This window comes from Abramis brama (genome assembly GCF_963993115.1).
Source record: "Abramis brama genome assembly, chromosome: 3".
Classification (NCBI taxonomy): domain Eukaryota; kingdom Metazoa; phylum Chordata; class Actinopteri; order Cypriniformes; family Leuciscidae; genus Abramis; species Abramis brama.
Window position 1 is genome coordinate 31907370 of NC_139965.1, and position 20487 is coordinate 31927856.

At 37.4% G+C, this 20487-nt stretch overlaps 1 protein-coding gene across 5 annotated transcripts; it reads right to left on the minus strand.

Moving 5' to 3' along the window:
- Nucleotides 1–2580: 2580 nt before the first annotated feature.
- Nucleotides 2581–19708, minus strand: dync2i1 (dynein 2 intermediate chain 1). 5 transcript variants are annotated; one of them, XM_084107454.1, is made up of 22 exons: nt 19551–19685; nt 19191–19244; nt 18477–19113; nt 18303–18358; nt 17651–17839; nt 17501–17521; nt 13560–13637; nt 13043–13265; nt 12855–12951; nt 12578–12707; nt 7144–7255; nt 6946–7040; nt 6572–6701; nt 5874–6046; nt 5592–5754; nt 5347–5454; nt 4622–4683; nt 4466–4517; nt 4138–4298; nt 3877–4008; nt 3476–3699; nt 2581–3295 (listed from the first exon to the last, which is right to left on the minus strand). In XM_084107454.1, exons 1-22 carry the CDS (start codon nt 19563–19565, stop codon nt 3124–3126), a joined length of 3084 nt encoding a protein of 1027 aa, XP_083963580.1. In that variant the 5' UTR covers nt 19566–19685; the 3' UTR covers nt 2581–3123. The 5 variants fall into 5 exon arrangements, with proteins under 5 accessions (XP_083963580.1, XP_083963579.1, XP_083963583.1 ...); XM_084107453.1 differs by having other exon boundaries at nt 17453–17521; XM_084107457.1 differs by lacking the exon at nt 19191–19244 and having other exon boundaries at nt 19551–19708.
- Between the last annotated feature and the right edge of the window lie 779 nt (nt 19709–20487).

The window sequence follows — 20487 nt, forward strand, 5'->3', positions numbered from 1 at the left end:
CCAGCCAACCAGTCTGCCTGGCAGATGTGTGGAGGTGAGTCCAGCATAGTAGATGGTGTGGGATCGGCAAAAAGATGGATCTCTAAGATGGCCATCAGGATAATAGAACTGCACATTACCGCTACTGTGGAGACTAGAGAAGCCTGCAGCACCCTGACCACAGGTCATGTGACAAACGGGGTCTTTACAGGAGAGGTGGAGGATATGCCGAAGGCCGTGGGTGAGGACATTCCCATGATTCATCTGAACAGAGGCAGGATAAAGAATGTTCAATAGAGGAGCAAAAGCAAGATGATGGAGTAGGTCCAAGGAGAAAGTGGGAATGAAAAGTGTGGCCAGTGATTTGTTCATGCATTATTGTACTGATGAATAGATAGGGAAATATGATATAGCTTAGACATAAAATATTACTGTAGGTCACGTGACAATCAAGTGATTTAAGGTAAAGAAAACTCAAGACATTCCCTTACTTTATCCACGCTCTCCTTCCACATTTGAGAGCTATCTTCTCCATTCATTGCCTCGTCCAGGATATTAACTTTTTAGACACTCCACCGCCGAGTTCTCCGTCTTTTCTTTAACCATATCTTCACCATTTCAATTCACTGGGTTGATTCAAAAACACGTCGGTACCTCGGATTAATTTCTCTCGGAGTTGTATAAAATAATTCGACTTGTATGAAGCGCTCTAGTTTATATACTATTCAAGTACAACAAGCCACGTTTTGTTTGTTCGTAACAGTTATATATTTTGTAACTTATGTGGTATTTTGTTATTAAAAATCTTTTTACTCAACTTGCCGTTGAAGGAGCTAAGTTACTTGTAACAAAGAGTATAGAAGTACCTCTTTGCTTGTAATAACTCGGTCGCCGACTCGCCGTTGGGCAACACAGTAACCATGGAGAAAATGCCAGACAACAAATAATTGTCCACTTACTCGTACAGTAACGTTACACTGTTCCTCATCAAGAGACAGTACAGGTGAAGTTTTTCCTTCCCTTTTATCAAAATATAACTTTACCCAGCATAAATATAGGTCAAAAATAAATATTTTAATTTGAGGATTTCATGAAAAATAGTTTCATGTAGAAATTTGATCTTTATCTCTATTTTCAAATGTTTTGACAAACTTCTATAGCCTACTATTGGCAGGAAGTTTTATAGTCCAGTCATTTTATGAAAAAAGGTTGAACAAATTGCAACAGAAGCAAACATGGATAAACGGTGCACAATCTAATTACGTGTGCTAATTTGCATAAATACCACAACAGCGGCCAGTTGCATAAACATAGCCACAATGTTAAGACTGTCTTAAGTTCTAGTATGACCTACTAGCAGTTAGTCAGGGGCAGTCAGTCTTAGTTTTCGTTATCAAAGTAGGCTTATCTACGTTTTTATGTAACTGATTTAAAAAGCTATGAACCATCTTAAAGAAAATAAATTTATGTCTAACTTGTAAGACTAGTCTTAGAGGTTTATGCAACCAGCCCCAGGTCTAAACATTGGGTATAGCCAGGTGAAAATGTCTTGTTGAATCTTGTTGACACATAACAGTAAAATACTTAAAGTTAAGGTCTGAATGGAACCCATTTAGGCTACCCATGAACATTAATACATAGAGGCAGGAAGAAGTACTTTAGAAACCAGCCTTTAATTATTATTGCAGAGGGCTGTTTGGGGCTGGGTCCGTGGGACTGTTTCTGGGGATTCACTTTTTATTTTGCCTACCTTTTGTCTTCTGCATTCTCCTTACCATTGTCTCCTGTTCTTCCCTCAGACTCGTCCCCCAGAAACAGTCCCATGGACCCAGCCCCAAACCCAATCTCTTAAAAATTAATAAAGGCTAGTTTCTAAAGTACTTCTTCCTGCCTCTATGTATTAATGCTCATGGGTAGCCTAAATGGTTTCCATTCGGACCTTAACATTAAGTATTTTACTGTTAAGTGTCAACAAGATTCAACAAGACATTTTCACCCGGCTGTACCCAATGTTTAGACCTGTTGTGGTATTTATGCAAATTAGCACATACGTAATTAGATTATGCACCGTTTGTCCATGTTGACAAAAAAACTTGTAATACATTTTTTGTTTGTCTTGATGTAAGTAATCAACTCAGTAATTTTCATGGTGATATCTAAAAGTTACATTTTTTACCCTATTCACGTAAGAAAAAGAATGAATAGGCGTATGAATAGGCTATATTTGGGTCTTTTTCGAAACTTTCCCCTAATGGGATTCTTCAGGGCTTTTTTTCCCCTTACTCAGGACATATTGAGGATACAAAATCAGTTGAGTTTGCTTCTGTTGCAATTTGTTCAAGGTTGAAATGACTGGACTATTACTGCAGTGAGTTCATTATGTAAAAACAACAAAAAACTAATGAAGTAGATCTTAAGTAAAACCGGCGAAAAATAATAATACTTGACAGAAAAGACGGTGTCAAAACGCAGTTGGCCTCAAAATGTGTGCTGATACCCTTTCTAAAGATCCATAGTGAGGTTTTACAGTTGTTTATCTAGTGAAGAAAGAACACCCCTAGATCACCAATAACATAAGTAAATAATGAGAGAAACCCCAGTCTAAATGTAATTGTCTTTTAATACAAAATATCCATTAATAATTACAGGATGATAGTAACCTTGATAGTAAATAAATAAGACATATATTCCTGTTTAAATGCTACTTAGTGTAAATATTAATTTGCACATACTGTAAAATAATACAAAAAAGGATATAAAGTATTTATATCCCTGAGGAACAGAAAGCTCATTTGTATGTGCTTCCTTTAGTATTTGATCTAACTTTACAAAATGCTGCTTACAGCAAACAAAACCAACCAGCGTCAGCAAAGTTTCAGGTGTAATGAATTTTAAGCCAGGAAAGTTCATTTGTTATTTGTATAGACCAAAAAGGCTAGCCACTGTGACTGGCAAATAGCCATTTCTCATCCTCAACAGTTCATGCCACAATCAATGTAGTTTTGGGTACCTTACTGATGTGACAAGGAAATGTAATTCACTACTGTGTATGACTTTCTCTAAACTCTCTTTGTGTTTTCCTTTGTTATTTGCATATTATCGATTTAACTAGATATTCATTTAAATCTGGGCTAAGATCTCATATCAAAAAGTATCGTGCAAAGCAGAATGAAGTTTGTCTTTATCATAGGCGCTAGGCACTGTAAGTGACTTCTTGAAATACTGAATCTCCACCTTTCCGGACTGCTTGGCAAGCGCAACGCCAGAAAATGTGTTCTGTTTGGCTGGCTCACCAAACACAGCCATGGCTGTTACCCTGTGAAAAGAAGTTAGAAAACAGATCATTTTAAAAACAGTGAAGTGCCTGAGGTACATGCTCTACTTCTAGAATTACACATACAGGAATTATCTGACATATTAGCTTACTATATAACACTAACTGAACTTATTTCTATCATATTAAAAAGATCTAATTTTTGATGTCCTGGCTTTATACCGGTCATTGTGTATATTCTCAGTGATGGCTGGCACATAATCCTTCTCTGTCAGGTCCCAGATGAGCAGATCAGAGGCAGCATCCAGAACACAGAACACAGCTGGCCGTGTCTGAGACCACTGCACTGACAGAATAGGAGCGCCACTGGAACATTCAGACCACTCCATCAACGGATCTTCTCTCAGGACTGAGTGTAATCGAACAGTTCCGTCACTGCAGCCAACCTAAGGAAAGGAATCAAAGGGGTTAATATAATGTTCCCAGAAACACGTTCTAAATTTCAGCTAGATACTTTGAAAACTGGGACTTAAAGAACACTTGTCTTGTTTCATCACTAATAAAATATGACTATGAACACAGAAATACTACATAATACACAAAGCAATTCAAGCTGCTTTTACCAAGAAAAGGGGTTCTCCAAAAGGACTGAAGTCAAGTGCTGTGACCTCCACTGGTCTACAGCTATCAAACTGCGATCTGTAGAACTTTGGAAGAACTTTCAAGCTATGCCTCGTACCATGTCTAACCAGACCCTTCGATAATAAAAGAAAATCAAGAAACATTTCAAGAAACATTTCAAAACCAAGATAAAAGTCTGTGATGGGAAACACCACCAAACCAAATGTCCACTATCTTCAACTTCAATTTCATGCAACACCCACCATGTTAGTACCAATGAAGTAATGGTTTGAGTCAGAAGGGAGGAACTTTAACTGAAGGCTCACAGGAGATCCAAATCCCATTATAATGTCTTGAGGTAATCTCTCAGTGGTCTGTAGAGAGGAGCTGTGGAGTAATTTAACTTTACCGCCAGGCCTAAGACCTGCCAAGGTAGAGAGCGTTATTAAAGTGAGAGAGGTCTAATAGATATGATTTCAGCAAAGATGATTTCAACTTATGCAATTTATTTGTATAGTGTTTTGTTTATAATACTCATTGTTCAAAGCAGCTTTACAGAAAATAGGAAAATAAATTTAAACTTAGGTTTACCTAGGTCTGTTTGAGATCCAGAATCATTTCCTTTGGCCAGCTCGACCACAACCTGTCAGAGACGAAACATACAACTTTATCTAATCAATCAATGACACAGTGTCAAATGAAAGTGAGTTTCTGTAAAATAAAGTTACTGGTAAAAATCAGACATACCCAGAGAGTTAATAACCCATTTTCATCCAGAGATCCTAACTGAAATGACAGTCCCAGAGACTCTAGAATTTGCACAAGTAAACAAGGAATTTCTTTTGGTGATTTTCAAAATATACATTATCGTTTAAATGTTCAGGGTGAGTACGATTTTTTGGTAACACTTTACAATAAGGTTTCTTTAGTTAACTTAACTACATTAGTTAACTACTTTAGTTAACATAAACTAAGAATTAGCAATACTTCTACAACATGTATTAATTCTTAGTTAATGTTAATTTCAACATTTACTAATACATTATTAAAATCAAATGTTGTATTTGTTAACATTAGTTAATGCACTGTGAACTAACATGGAACTCATACTATGGAAGTCAAATAATGACATGTTTTTGAAACAAAAAAACTTGTTGAATTGCACTACTTGGAAAAAAATATGCATTTTTTGCATATTCACAGCTTAAATATACAACCATGTTGAATTTCAGTCCATAAAAATGCAATCTCTAAAAAATACAATGCATTAAAATGCAAGCAGAGTTAATGCAATGCATATTTTTCCAAGTAGTGCAATTCAACAAGCTTTTTTGTTTCAAAAACATTTGTCATTATTTTACTTCCATATATTTGTTTCTTTCTACAAAAAAAAAACTTCCTGACCCTAAACTTTTGAACTGTACTGTAGGTTTATTAAAAACAATGTAAGTCAAACACATGGTTTGTATTACCCTCTATGTCTGCAGTTAGTGTGCTTTTTGAACTTGTATCGGCAGTTGCCAGTACAGGTTCAACAGACACCACAGGAGAGAGATGACCCACCCCAGAAAGTACAGCATCTGCGAACATACACACACACACACAAAAAGGTCAGTTTCACTTTAACTGTGACCTGACTCCAAATATCTATATTTAAATACAAGTTCTATTATTTAAATTGACAGCACTGCAGCTGAAGCTGTGAGCATTAACTGACCCGTAGAGAAGGTCGGGTAGCGTAGTGTCCACACCTCTTTGCCAACCACCAAGTTGCAGTGAGTGCCAGAATGTTCTCTGAGATCCCATACCACCACTGAACCCACTGCTGTACCAGCAAACACTAACGTAACTTTACCTGGACTGAAACAACAACACCTCACCTGAGAGGGTAGGAGAAATGGGAGAAAAAGATTTGATTTTGATTCACTTTTGTGAGAGCATTTAATTTCAGAAACATCAATAATGAATTTTAATCATACCAGTATGTTCTTCTACATACCTCAGATTCATAAAGAAGAATTTTTTGGGGTCTGGATGGCTCCCAGATGTTCCAAACACAGATGACAGTCTCGCTGTCAAGCCGAACAGCAGTGGTTTTGGAAGAAGGAGGATGAACAGACAGAAGAGTCTGTCTCTGGACTTGAGAGAACTGCAGAAGACTCACCTGCCGACCTGCAAAAAGGTAGACACGCACATACAGTATACGTGATTGAGCATATTCACCACCGTAATAAACACAGTTTACAGTTCATATTTATTGACGCTGATCATTGAATGTTTTGTTTGAAATTAAATATTGACCCATCATCATATAAAATGATCAAGTCTCTTCAGAAAATTTGGACTAAACCGCTCAATTCATATGGATTAGTTTTACAATCTCTTGAATTTTTTGAAGCGTCAAAGTGGTAGTTGCATAGCTGTCAATGGAGGGACAGAAAGCTCTCAGATTTCATCAAAAAGATCTTCATTTGTATTCTGAAGATAAACGAAAGTCTTATGGGTTTGGAATGACATGCGGGTGAGTAAATGACAATTTTCATTTTAGGGTGAACTATCCCTTAAGAACATTTATTTACATTAATAAAAAAATCCCAGAACTACCACTAACATTTATTCCACATCAAAATCATGTATTTGAATGTATACCTCTTAATAGCTGCCATTCATCAGTAAATGTTATTTATAAAATATTACCATGCAAAAATGGGAGTTTGGCATTGAGTTGAATGCAGCCATCACTGAAGGACAGCGCGTCTGTTTGAGAGCGAAGTCTTCGGACAGAATTACTCTCTGCCATATTCTCCTCTATCAGAACAGCCATCACCTGACATGCAAAAAATACTTAAATAAATCACCTAGTGGATTATGGGGAATGACTGTCATGGTCCACTCGAGTTCATATGCACATATTGTGTATCTATTTCTGTGACTGAATAACGCAAGACATGAGCAAACTTTGTGAGAGCTTTTTTTCACTTTTGTGGAAAATTATTTTAGATATGTGCAGATCATTTTTAACTGTTAAGCTGATAAAAAATAAAAATAAACCCATAAACAATATTCTTTACCTGTGCAGCAGAACGTAAAAAAGTAGTCAGACGTTGAGAATCAGAAGTTATTCTTGCAGTGGATTCCACTGAAGTGTCTTGAGACGCCTTAGATCCTGGTTACAGTTCAGAGAAGGAAATAGCACATAGTAGACTATAATATTTTTACACTTCCATTGCTGTTTGTTAATAATGACAGAGAAATTTTGAACACAATACCTCCACACGCTGCCTTTGCTTCTGGTGGGTGCTGTGTCCATTTGTCTGTCATGTCAACTTCTTCTGTTTGTATATCTCGATCAGTGTTGTCTTCATTGCACTGCACATAAGCCTGGAGACACAAGTATCGCATGGGATTGCATAAAAGCTATTTTGAGTAGGAAGAAAGAAAAACAAATCTAGATGACAGAGAAGATGTGTAAAAGTGACTTAATAAAACAAATATGGTAGATATAGGGCCCTATTTTAACGATCTAAGCGCATGGTCTAAAGCGCACGGTGCAGGTGCACTTAGGGCATGTCCGAATCCACTTTTGCTCTGTCTCTATTCTCTTGAGTAATGGGTGTGTTTTGGGCGTAACGTGCAAAAAAACAGTAATTTCTTATTCCCTTTAAATGCCAGTTGTGCTCCGACCATGGCGGATTCGCTATTTACATGGTGGAATTTGCAAGCAGAAAGACTGAATGCGTCTCCAGAGTGCAAACGGATCTGCTCATGCGCAAGGTTAAAGCACGCAAGCAGACCATCTACGGGACAAGCCAGATTCCACCATATCTTTATGTACACAATATTAATCTTTTACATTGTAATCCTTTTATTTTTAATATTTGGCTAGTTTGTGTGCTGCTGCTGCTGTGTGTGTAATAAGCAGAGTGTATGCGCATGTGGACCCACCTATAGGCGCACATTACTAATGCGCTCTTTAAATAACAAAAAAAATATTGCGCCATTGACATTAGACCAGGTTTTTGTTGGTCAATGGCGCAGTCTATTTCAGTTGCCTCAAAATAGCAACGCACCAACAATGCGCCTGAACACACCTCGTTTTCAGACCAGCACGCCCATGGGCGCAAATGCATTTGCTATTTAATCAACAACATAATATCTCGATGTTGCTAATCAGAGAGATAAGACAGCATTTGTTTGAGGTTTACCAACATTTCAGAATTTTTCAGCCTTGCACTTCTTTCAGAATTATTCACTGCTTCACCATCCTAGACCTGGGAAAGGGGTGTTACAATTGTCACCGAAATAACAGGCGGGACATCAACAACTTCCGCAGCACAGGCTCTTTTATAGTAAGGCTTTAGCATATTCACATGACAGACTCATTTTTTCCTGCTGCGAACTGTGGTACGCACAATATAATCAGATTCACTGCGCTTTCTTTCCATTTCATAAGGGCCACCAAATTTTGCTTGCATTGCTAAACCGTGAACTGGAAGAAAGACCAACGACGAGTCTCCAGGCTGAAAGTTGCGTTCGACACTTTCTTTTATCAAAGTGAGATTTCATCTTGTTCTGTGCTGTCACAAAATTTTCTTTCGCCATCGCACACGCTCGATGTAACCTGTCACGAACTTTACTCACATAATCCAGTACAGGCACAGGGGAAACAGATTCTTCAAGTAACTGTTCGCATAACATTCTCAGCGGACTGCGAGTATGTCCAAACACTACGTCAGCAGGAGCAAATCCTACGGATTATTGCGTGGTCTCACGAATCGCTAACATCAGCATGGGTCCCTCGTCCCATTCTCTGCCCATTTCCACACAGAATTTACGCAACAGTGTCTTCAATATCTGATGGAAATGTTCTATTGCTCCCTGGCTTTGTGGGTGGTTGGTGCTGGATAGTAGGCATAGATGTTTTATGTTTAATTCACGAGCAACTTGGGTAAATATTTTCGATGTAAAATTGGATCCCTGATCAGTTTGGATCACTTTTGGTAGCCCAAACACATAGCAAAATTTCATTTAACAATTTTTATTGATTTTCTATTAAACCATGTAACATTTTTTACAACACATATTGGACCAAATTTATACAACCAAATGTTACTGTGTTATACAAATATTAATTCCTATGAAAATACCCCCCCACCCCAACCCAACCAAACCCTCCCCTCCCAACCAGATGTTGCCGCTTCACTCTGAAGATAAATTCTTATTCATCCATATTTAAGGGTGTTTGTAAACTCTCATAGTATTCTAAGAAGGGGCTCCAAACCTTCCTGAATGTTTGCAAGGAGCCTTTAAGGGTATACCTGATCTTCTCCAGCTTCAGGAAATGCATTACATCCTTAACCCATCTAGTGAAGCTGGGGGGGTGTTTGCTCCTTCCAGGAGAGCAGAATGAGACGTCTGGCAATCAGAGAAGTGTATGCTGTAATGGGGCATGTTTGGGGGTGATTTTCAGAGGTAAATCCAAATAGGGCACATACTGGGTTGGGGGTAATGTTTTTTTTAAGTATCTTAGAGTAAGCGCTAAAGATGTTGGCCCAGAATGTATAAGGTTTAGGGCAGGACCAGAACATGTGTATATAATCCGCTGGTTGGCCTTTACAGCGAGGGCACGTAGGGTCTATATCAGGGAAGATTTTCACCAGCCTTGTCTTGGTCAAGTGTGCTCTTAGAACTATTTTAAGTTGTATCACATTATGTCTGGCACACGGAGAAGATTTATAAACTGAATCAAGTACAGCCTTCCAATGATCATCTGTAAATTCCTCCCCAAGATCATCCTCCCAAAGTCTCCTGACCTCCTGCAAAGAATGCGGGGAGACATTGCCTATACTATTATAGAGGTTTGAGATTAAACCTTTGTGTGATGGGGATAGTGAAAGGATATAGTCAACTGTATTGCTCGCTGGAAAATCTGGAAAGAAGGTTATACTTTTCTGGACAAAGTGTTTAATTTGGAGAAATCTAAAGAAGTGAGACATGGGTAAATCGAATAATTGAGAGAGTTGAGCAAATGATCCGAACTTGCCATCTACATAAAGATTGGAAATAGACTTAATACCCTTCGAGGACCAAGTTCCAAAGGTAGAGTCTGAGAGAAAAGTTGGGAAATTATAATTATTCTTTATGGGAGAATGCACCGACATTGTCTGCAACTTAAAATGTCTTCTAAATTGAGACCAAATTCTAATAGAGTGATAGACCACTGGGTTAGCGCAGAATTGGCTTTGAGGGGGAGGAGAAGGGGCACAGAGTATGGAACCTAGATCAAATGAGCTAGAGGCAAACTCCATTTGCATCCAGGCCTCGCTCCTACTGGAGCCCCCTCTTCCCATCCAGTGTAACACTGTCTTTATATTACATGCCCAATAATAGTAAATAAAATTCGGTAGAGCTAGGCCAGCTAGCTTTTTTGGTCTTTGGAGGGAGCTTCTTTTGATTCTGGGTGGTTTACCGTTCCAGATAAAGGAAGATATACTACTCTCTAATGAGCTGAAAAATGATTTTTTTAACAGGATGGGGATATTTTGGAAGAAGTAAAGAAATTTTGGTAACACAACCATTTTGATAAGATTAACTCGGCCTGCTAGGGACAGCGGAAGATTCGTCCATCTAGCCATGTCTTTTTTACATTTTTCAAACAAAATGTTCAAATTCTTAGTGAAGAGGGACAAAAAAGCAGGAGTAATCTCTACCCCAAGATATTTAAAGCCCTTGTTGACAATTCTAAATGGGAAATGTGATGAAGAGATTGAAGGCTGCTTGATTGAGAGGAAACATCTCGCTTTTTTCAAAATTGATTTTATAACCAGAGAGGCTTCCGAATTGTTTTAGGATATTGAGAATGGAGGGAACAGAACTTAGTGGGTCTAAGACATATAAAAGAATGTCGTCTGCATATTGGGATAATTTGTATGTGAGGCCCCAACGCTCTATGCCCTGGAAATCCCTTGATTGTCTAAGAGCAATGGCTAGCGGTTCAATGGCAATAGCGAAAAGCAGTGGAGACAGACTGCAGCCTTGACGTGTGCCTCTGCCAAGAGAGAAATACTCTGATTGCTGTCCATTAGTAATTACTGTGGCTGTAGGATGAGAGTAGAGGAGTTTTATCCAGGAGATGAAGGTATCTCCAAATCCGAATTTTTTTAAGGTTGCAAACAAATATTGCCATTCAACTCGGTCGAACGCTTTTTCAGCGTCAAGAGATATAACCATTTCCGGGGAGCAGGATGAAGGGGAATAAACAATATTGAAAAGTCTTCTAAAATTTGAACTAGAGTGCCTATTTAGGATAAAGCCTGTTTGGTCTGCTGCAATAATTTGTGGGATAACGGTCTCTAATCTAGCCGCCAGAACCTTGGATAAAATTTTATAATCCACATTCAGCAGGGAGATTGGGCGGTAGGAGGAGCACTGAAGTGGATCTCTTCCACCTTTTGGTAGAAGCGTAATCGCGGCTTGTCGTAAGGTTGGTGGGAGCTGACCGGATGACAGGGATTCATTAAACATAGCTTGGAGCAGCGGGCATAACGTGGGTGCAAATTTTTTATAAAATTCGGAAGAATACCCATCTGGACCAGGAGTCTTGTTGCCTTTCAGGGAATTGATAGCTTTTAGAATCTCTGACTTAGAGATCGCATCTCCCAGTAATGAATTTTGTTCAACTGGAACAGAAGGAAATTGAAGGTTATCAAAGAAGTGGTTGAGCTGTGAAAAGTTACCATCACATTCAGAGCTGTATAATTTATTGTAGTATTGTTTGAAGGTATCATTAATTTCCAAATAGTCTGTCATAATCTCCCCTGTTTGACTATAAATCTTAGGTATAAGGCGAGATGATTGGGCTTGGCGAGCTTGTTGGGCAAGTAGCCTGACAGCCTTATCACCTGAATCGTAAACTCTAGATTGTGCTTTATTGAGTAAATAAATGGCCTTATCTGTGGAGAGTAAGTCGTATTCTGAACACATAGCAAAATTTGACCAATTCTTGGATCATCCTTTTAGCTTTAATTGTATGCAACGGAATCCCCTCCGGATAATGAGTCGCAGCGCACATTATTGTAAGAATGTATTGATGCCAAACTTTTGTTTTAGGGAGCGGGCCAATACAGTCCATAATAATATGCTCAAAAGGTTCTCCCAATAAAGGTATTGGATGTTAAGGAGCAGGTGGTATGGTTTGATTGGGCTTACCGGTCAGTTGGCATGCATTACACGAACGGCAGTAAGCGGAGACATCAGACTTCATCCCCGGCCCAAAAAAATAGCGAAGCACTCGCTTGTAGGTTTTTCTAATGCCCAGATGACTTGAAAGAACATGATCATGAGCAAGTTTAAGATACAGGTGCTGCTGGATTTGAAGTGGCAGGCACCCCGGCCACGGCTGGTAGAGGAGCGAAAGAGGGTAATCCTGTAGACTGCACAAGTGCATCTTTAAACAATGTGGCGTAGGACGTGAAATTGATAACTGCATCGGGCTGAAACTAGCAAAAAACACTTGCATCGCGCCTGGCGCTGCATTGCGCCGGGTGTATGATAGGGCCCATAGAGTCAGATCTGTCCTGAGATAAGTCATTAATCTCATGCTGCCTATATTGTTCACAACATGGCCAAATACTTCAAAATATCACCATTTTCCTTTTGCAGGACACATAGCCTGAAGTACCTACAGCTTTCTAGATTTCTAACCTGTTTGGTATTGGCTGTTCCAAAGGTCTTGATGTACATGTCATACTCATTGACAGGAGGCAGATCCAGCAGAGAGAAGGTAATGGAGAAGTCTAAATCAATCAGACGCAGAAGTTCCTCACTGCGCTTCCTTCAATTCAAATCAAATGGCTACTGATTAATTGATTAATTAGTCAACAAATGCAATTATTATTATTATTTTTTTTAAATGTGTGTACTTCATATTAGATGATCTCATTAGATACTCATTAGATTATCATCAAGACAGATAACTTACTTCTGTTTCTTGGCCACTTTCTGGCTAACCTCTCGCTGCTTTGCTGATATAAAATCAATAATTTTGCCTTGTGTTTGACTTCTGTTAGAGTGTCTTTCTGTGAAAACACAACAAAACACTGATTTAAGTCTTCCTTTTCATGCTCAGCAGTAGAATGTGCGAATCAACATAAACTTTTGTTTAACTACCTCTCTGGGTGATAGCTGACTCTATGGTTGTTGGCTTTGATCTTGCAGTGTAGATTCTCTCATTTTCCTCATCAATGACTTTCTGGATGGCTTCAATCTCTTCTCTTCTCCTGGGGCTCAGCTCCCTCTTCTTTTCTCTCACGTTATTGTCATCTTCCTCTTTCTCCTCCTCCTCCTTATCATCCTTCTCTTCACCTACATCCTCAAAGTCTTCCTCATAATCCTAAAAGCAGGAACAGCTCATCACTTTACAGCCAAATGAATAGCATAATAAAAGGAAGAAATAAATAAGGATTTTGTTGGTTAGATTCAGCATTAAGATCATCAGGGCAATATAAACCAAGAATTTATATTTAAGTTAACTTGTATTTATCATAAATTCACCGAAATCTTTGATGAAATGATGACACCATGTCAAAATGACTTTGTTCTCAACAAAACGTGTTCACCATTCATAGTACTGTGTACTATCCGACTTATGTCATGGATGTAATGGGAGCACTGGGCTCCTTCACACCTCAAAATCCTCATCATAATCATCCTTATGATAATCTTTGCTTGATTGTTTGTCCTTTTCAGTATCTTCATTCCCCACCTTGAAACACAAAAGCATACAATCAGCTTAGCTGTGGGTTTACTCTTTTACTCAAAATTTACAATGGGGCTAAAAAAAAGTAAAGACATGCAACTAAACAATTTAAAATATTAGCTAGTAACTTGTAAGAAACACTGAGTTCTGAGACTCAAAAAGGAAGTGCTTTTATATTTAGGTTGATTTAGGCTGTTGTAATGTAGAAATGCAGCTTCTTGTGTTTATTTTGAGACCTGTTTCTGTATACTAATATATATATATATATATATATATATATATATATATATATATATATATATATACAGTGAGGAAAATAAGTATTTGAACACCCTGCTATTTTGCAAGTTCTCCCACTTAGGATTCATGGAGGGGTCTGAAATTGTCATCGTAGGTGCATGTCCACTGTGAGAGACATAATCTAAAAAAAAAAATCCAGAAATCACAATGTATGATTTTTTAACTATTTATTTGTATGATACAACTGCAAATAAGTATTTGAACACCTGAGAAAATCAATGTTAATATTTGGTACAGTAGCCTTTGTTTGCAATTACAGAGGTCAAACGCTTCCTGTAGTTTTTCACCAGGTTTGCACACACTGCAGGAGGGATTTTGGCCCACTCCTCCACACAGATCTTCTCTAGATCAGTCAGGTTTCTGGGCTGTCGCTGAGAAACACGGAGTTTGAGCTCCCTCCAAAGATTCTCTATTGGGTTTAGGTCTGGAGACTGGCTAGGCCACGCCAGAACCTTGATATGCTTCTTACAGAGCCACTCCTTGGTTATCCTGGCTGTGTGCTTCGGGTCATTGTCATGTTGGAAGACCCAGCCTCGACCCATCTTCAATGCTCTAACTGAGGGAAGGAGGTTGTTCCCCAAAATCTCGCAATATATGGCTCCGGTTATACAGTGCAGTCGCCCTGTCCCATGTGCAGAAAAACACCCCCAAAGCATGATGCTACCACCCCCATGCTTCACAGTAGGGATGGTGCTCTTGGGATGGTACTCATCATTCTTCTTCCTCCAAACACGTTTAGTGGAATTATGACCAAAAAGTTCTATTTTGGTCTCATCTGACCACATGACTTTCTCCCGTGACTCCTCTGGATCATCCAAATGGTCATTGGCAAACTTAAGACGGGCCTTGACATGTGCTGGTTTAAGCAGGGGAACCTTCCGTGCCATGCATGATTTCAAACCATGACGTCTTAGTGTATTACCAACAGTAACCTTGGAAACGGTGGTCCCAGCTCTTTTCAGGTCATTGACCAGCTCCTCCCGTGTAGTTCTGGGCTGATTTCTCACCTTTCTTAGGATCATTGAGACCCCACGAGGTGAGATCTTGCATGGAGCCCCAGTCCGAGGGAGATTGACAGTCATGTTTAGCTTCTTCCATTTTCTAATGATTGCTCCAACAGTGGACCTTTTTTCACCAAGCTGCTTGGCAATTTCCCCGTAGCCCTTTCCAGCCTTGTGGAGGTGTACAATTTTGTCTCTAGTGTCTTTGGACAGCTCTTTGGTCTTGGCCATGTTAGTAGTTGGATTCTTACTGATTGTATGGGGTGGACAGGTGTCTTTATGCAGCTAACGACCTCAAACAGGTGCATCTAATTTAGGATAATAAATGGAGTGGAGGTGGACATTTTAAAGGCAGACTAACAGGTCTTTGAGGGTCAGAATTCTAGCTGATAGACAGGTGTTCAAATACTTATTTGCAGCTGTATCATACAAATAAATAGTTAAAAAATCATATATTGTGATTTCTGGATTTTTTTTTTTATATTATGTCTCTCACAGTGGACATGCACCTACGATGACCATTTCAGACCCCTCCATGATTTCCAAGTGGGAGAACTTGCAAAATAGCAGGGTGTTCAAATACTTATTTTCCTCACTATTTCCTCACTATATATATATATTAGGGGTGGAGCCGAACCCGAATACGGTATTCGGAAAGGCACAAATAATGTGTTTTTTAGGAATACTTATTTCGAACAAATACTTGTAATTATATATTTGTATTCGGGAACAAGAAAAACTTTATATTAAAAAGCTGCGTTTCCTCATGAGACATGGCGACCGGCGGCGCTGCTGATGTGGTGGCTGTAAATCCACTTGTTGATAAGAAAGGAGGAAAAAGACACATACGTCGTTAACATAGCGCGTTTTTTGCGCGTTCAGATTTCAAATGTAGGCGCGCGGCAAGCGCGCTCATAATAGAATCGAGCGGCGCGCCTATGTCCATGGTTACATAGCAACGACAGACGTACGGGAGAGCAAGCGCTTGTGGAAAGGAGAAAGCGGTGCGAACTGCGCTCTCCATGATGACGAGGAAGTATCAGCAAATAATTAATTGTTTTCTAGCCCTTGCATTAGCTTTAGATATATTTATGGAGATGAGAAATGAAATAAAAAGCCGTCATTATGTCATTAATATCAGTCCATCAGAAAAGCAGTTCTAGGCTTATTCTTGGCTGGATAACTCTTAGCAGGTTTAAAAAGCCCTTTTAAAATTAAATATGAATGCAGTTTTGGATTAAATAAAAGTACAGTCAAGTCAAATAAAACACGTTTTATCTCCTGTATAGTTTGGTAACACTACAATAAGATACTATTCATTAACATTACTTAATGTGTTATCTAACATAAACACATTGAGTGAACAATATATTTTTACAACATTAATTAATGTTTGTGAATGTTATTTAATACAAACACTTGATTGGTCATGTTTGTTCACTTCATTCATTGTGCATTAAATAATGTTAACATAAACAATAATGTAAGTAATGTTAAAAATGTATTTTTAAATTAACCCCAAGGAGAATAATTGCGACAGTATATAACTATTGTTTATTGTTAGGTCATTTTATCTAATGTTATCTAACAAATGGAATCTTATTGTAAAGTGTTTTTAATACTACAGTTTCCATCTTTGTAACCGTGATATACACTTTAATATATGTAAATTTAATCTAAATTAAGCTTTGGTACCGAAATTGGTACCGAGAACTGTGGATTTTCACTGGTATTGGTAACGAATACTGAAATTTTGGCACCGTGACAACACTAGTAGCTCTGTTAGCTCGGTAATTTAGACAATAGGCTGTTGACAGAGTAACGTTAACGTAGGTAATGGCTGTTATGTTATTTTCTTTTTAATGACGTTCCTTGTTACATGTTCATTGCTGGATTTATAAAAAAACATCAACCAATATTGCATATCCATAATTATTATAATGGATATAATTAAAGAATACTGACACTATAACGTAAATTAGAAGTGTAACGCAAAAAAAATGGATTTTTACACCTATTTTGAATTTTACTCGAATACAAATACAAATACAAATACTTTTCCCCCCTCAACAAATACAAATACAGATACAAATACCGGCTGCTTTGCACACCCCTAATATATATATATATAGTGAGGAAAATAAGTATTTGAACACCCTGCTATTTTGCAAGTTCTCCCACTTGGAAATCATGGAGGGGTCTGAAATTGTCATATATATATATATATATATCATATTTCCCTTTACCTAGTAGTTGCTGTTGTTAGAGGTCCGCTACCTGACTTAAGTCTGTTGTGTCTCAAAAATTAATCTTGTTAATGCTGGATTATCAAAATGTATTTTTTATTTAACGGATTATCGAAGAAAAAAAATCATGTGGTCAAAAAACAAACAAACAAAAAACAAATTAAAAAAATTAAACATGCACAGATAAATCATTCAAAATAAGAAATTTCAAATCGAATTTTCATTCCATGCCGACTTTAACTTATCGTAACTGAACTTCAAACAGAAACCTTACAGGGATTTTTGGATCACTCATTTCAGCTTGAATAGTCCTCCATGTTACCTGAGGTCTCTTGGTAGGTTCCTACACACCCACACACACACAAATACAAAATATATATGCAATGGAAATGTATAACCTTACAAACCTAAAAAGCAAATGAATGTCATGAAACTTAAGCATTTAATTCGATTTAATTGACAATGTTTGTACCTCTTTGTCTCTAATTATCCTTTCATTCATGTCATGTCCTGATGAATCTTTTTGTCTTTCACGCTTGGAGTCTGAAGCCTCCTTGTGTCTTCTTTCACGCCTTCTGTCTCTCTCTTCCCTCTCCCTGGTCTTTTCCCTATCCCCATCTCGGTGGGGTTCAACTTCCTGAGAGTGACTTTTGTTTGTCACCTGTTGACAAAAACAACTTTAGCAAGACTTTTAATATTTTCAATGTTGACTAGCCACAATTCTTTTATATTCTTCCATAATATCAGTACAGTTTTACACCACTGTTTTTTTTTTTTTACAGATTTACACTACTGGCCAAAGTTTGGAATAATTAAGTTTTTTTTTTTAAGTTTTTTTTATGTTTTTACAATTTTGAAATGCTCACCAAGGCTGAATAAATACTGTAAAAACAGTAATATGGTGATTAAGCATTATTTCAATTTAAAATAACTTTTCTATATCACCTCGATATACATAAAAAACAGTTCCTTCAAATTGTAATAATATTTCAGAATGTTGCAGTATTTTTGATTAAAAAAAATCATACTTATTCAAAAAACTTTTGACTGGTAATGTACATTTTACTTATATTATCAGTACAATATCTTGCTCATAAATATCAACAATCTTATACATGGCTTACAAGGCTTTCTTTATCCCTTTTTCTCTTCTCTTTATCTTCTCTATATCTTCTGTGTTCTGAAATAAAAGAGATCATATTAATAATATCACATTACATTTGTGATTTTCTACTAAATTAAAATTGACATGAAAAAAAAACAAAAAAACTTTTTCTCTAGGCACAAACTGTTCATACCTCTTTCTTTGTGTCCAGAGTTGTCTTTATCCCTGTGTTTCTCTCTCCTTTCCCCTTCTCTCTGTTTTTCCTCATATTCATGTCGATTCTGATTACTTTCTCTTGCTCTGTGTCTTTCTCTTCTTTCTTTTTCTTTGTCTCTCTCCCTCTCTTCTTTTTCTCCTTCAGTTCTCACCTCTTTCCTTCTATCTGTTTCACTTTTTCGCTCCCCATCTCTCTCAGCCCTCCTTCTATCTTTTTCTCTTTCCCTGTCACGTTGTTTGTGCATATCAATGTCCCTGTCTTTATGTCTATCCCTCCGTCTTTCACCGTTTCCCTTCTCAACTTGATCATGTATTATTTCTTCTTCATCTCCATCTCTGTGCCTGTTGTAATCTAATGCCTTATCTCGCTCTCTCCTTCTCTCTTTATATCTATCCTCCCTGACATCTTCCCTCTTGATATCCTGGTTTCTGTCCCTGTCTGGATCTCTGTGTTTACTCTCCTCTCTTGTGCTTTCTCCATGTCTCTGTTTTTCTCTTTCTCTCCTTGCATCTGGATCAGGGTCTCTGTGTCGCCGACCCAGAGATTCTCCATCCCTGTGTTTCCTGTGCTCCTCTTCTCGTTTGGATCTTCTTCTGCTCTCCTCATTGTGAGTCTGGCAACACAATCACATTTTTACGGGTTGTGCTTTTAAACCTCTTTTTTTTTACACACAAACAAACGGCAGATTACCTGTATGTGCACTTTTAAGTCATCAGACCTCCATGTATCTTCTTTTGTTATTTTCTTATGAGAGGACGAGGGAAACTTATATTAGATGCGTTAACATTGTGCAGAATGAAGCTCGTGGCTCGATTACCTAATATAACTAACTAAATACTGCTTACTTACAAGTTGATTCTTTATATACCAAGTGTTTAAATGATGAAGTAAACATTTTACAGATTTAACTTGAGTGGGTAACGTTAAGCAGCAGTTTTATTTGGCTATCGATGAGCGGCTAATCGTGCTGTTCAGCTTTAAAATCTTCACGAAAAAAAAACAACAATCGCCACACAACTGCTGATCCATACGGGATAAGTGTTGCTTTACCTTCCCAGGATACATCACTTTAGAGATCCACTCCTCAGTTCTTCTTTTCAATCCAACAATCACAAGTTTGTGTTGACAGATTTCACCGCCATACCGCTATACAACTACAGCGAATGCGCAGTTAAACGCTACTATGGTAACCTGACAAGCCAGACTACGAAATCGAGCAACGAGCAATCGCTTAATACCAATCTTACTATGGCAACACTGTAGAATTTTTAAAATAATCGAAAAATCGAACTGATAAAATGCGACATAGTTCACAATATAAAACATGACATTTCTTTGTACTATACATCTGTCCATGTCTACAGTCATTACCTACTTTTTTAACACAAAGCTTTGTACTACATCTGCCAATAGCTATGTCTATAGTTAATGCATGTGTATTAATTATTTGTTTAAAGTCGTGCGAACTGAGCTGAAGACGACACAAATAAAACAAAAGCGATAACTAGACACGCAGTCGACACTTGTTTTTGACACAAACTATCTGTCCATCTGAAAATATTAAATAAAATATGAAACAAACAGCTTCTTGTTATTGACCTCTGTTATTGAAAGTCTAGAGACAAACTAATAAATAAATAAATAAGATTAATAAATATAAAATATAGATGAAAATACATTTAAAATAAAGAATACATTTAACACTACATTTTCCAGAAAGTAGAATATATATATATATATATATATATATATATATATATATATATATATATATATATATATATATATATATATATATAAATGATATAATATAATATATATGTTATATAATATAACTTATTTTATAAAATTATAAAAAATATAATATATAAAAAACGAATTTTAGATTTATAATATTAATTAATTCATATTAATAATATTAATATAAATTACATTTTCAGTGTATAAATTGGGTGTTTATAAAATACAGATGTCTGTTAAATGGGGT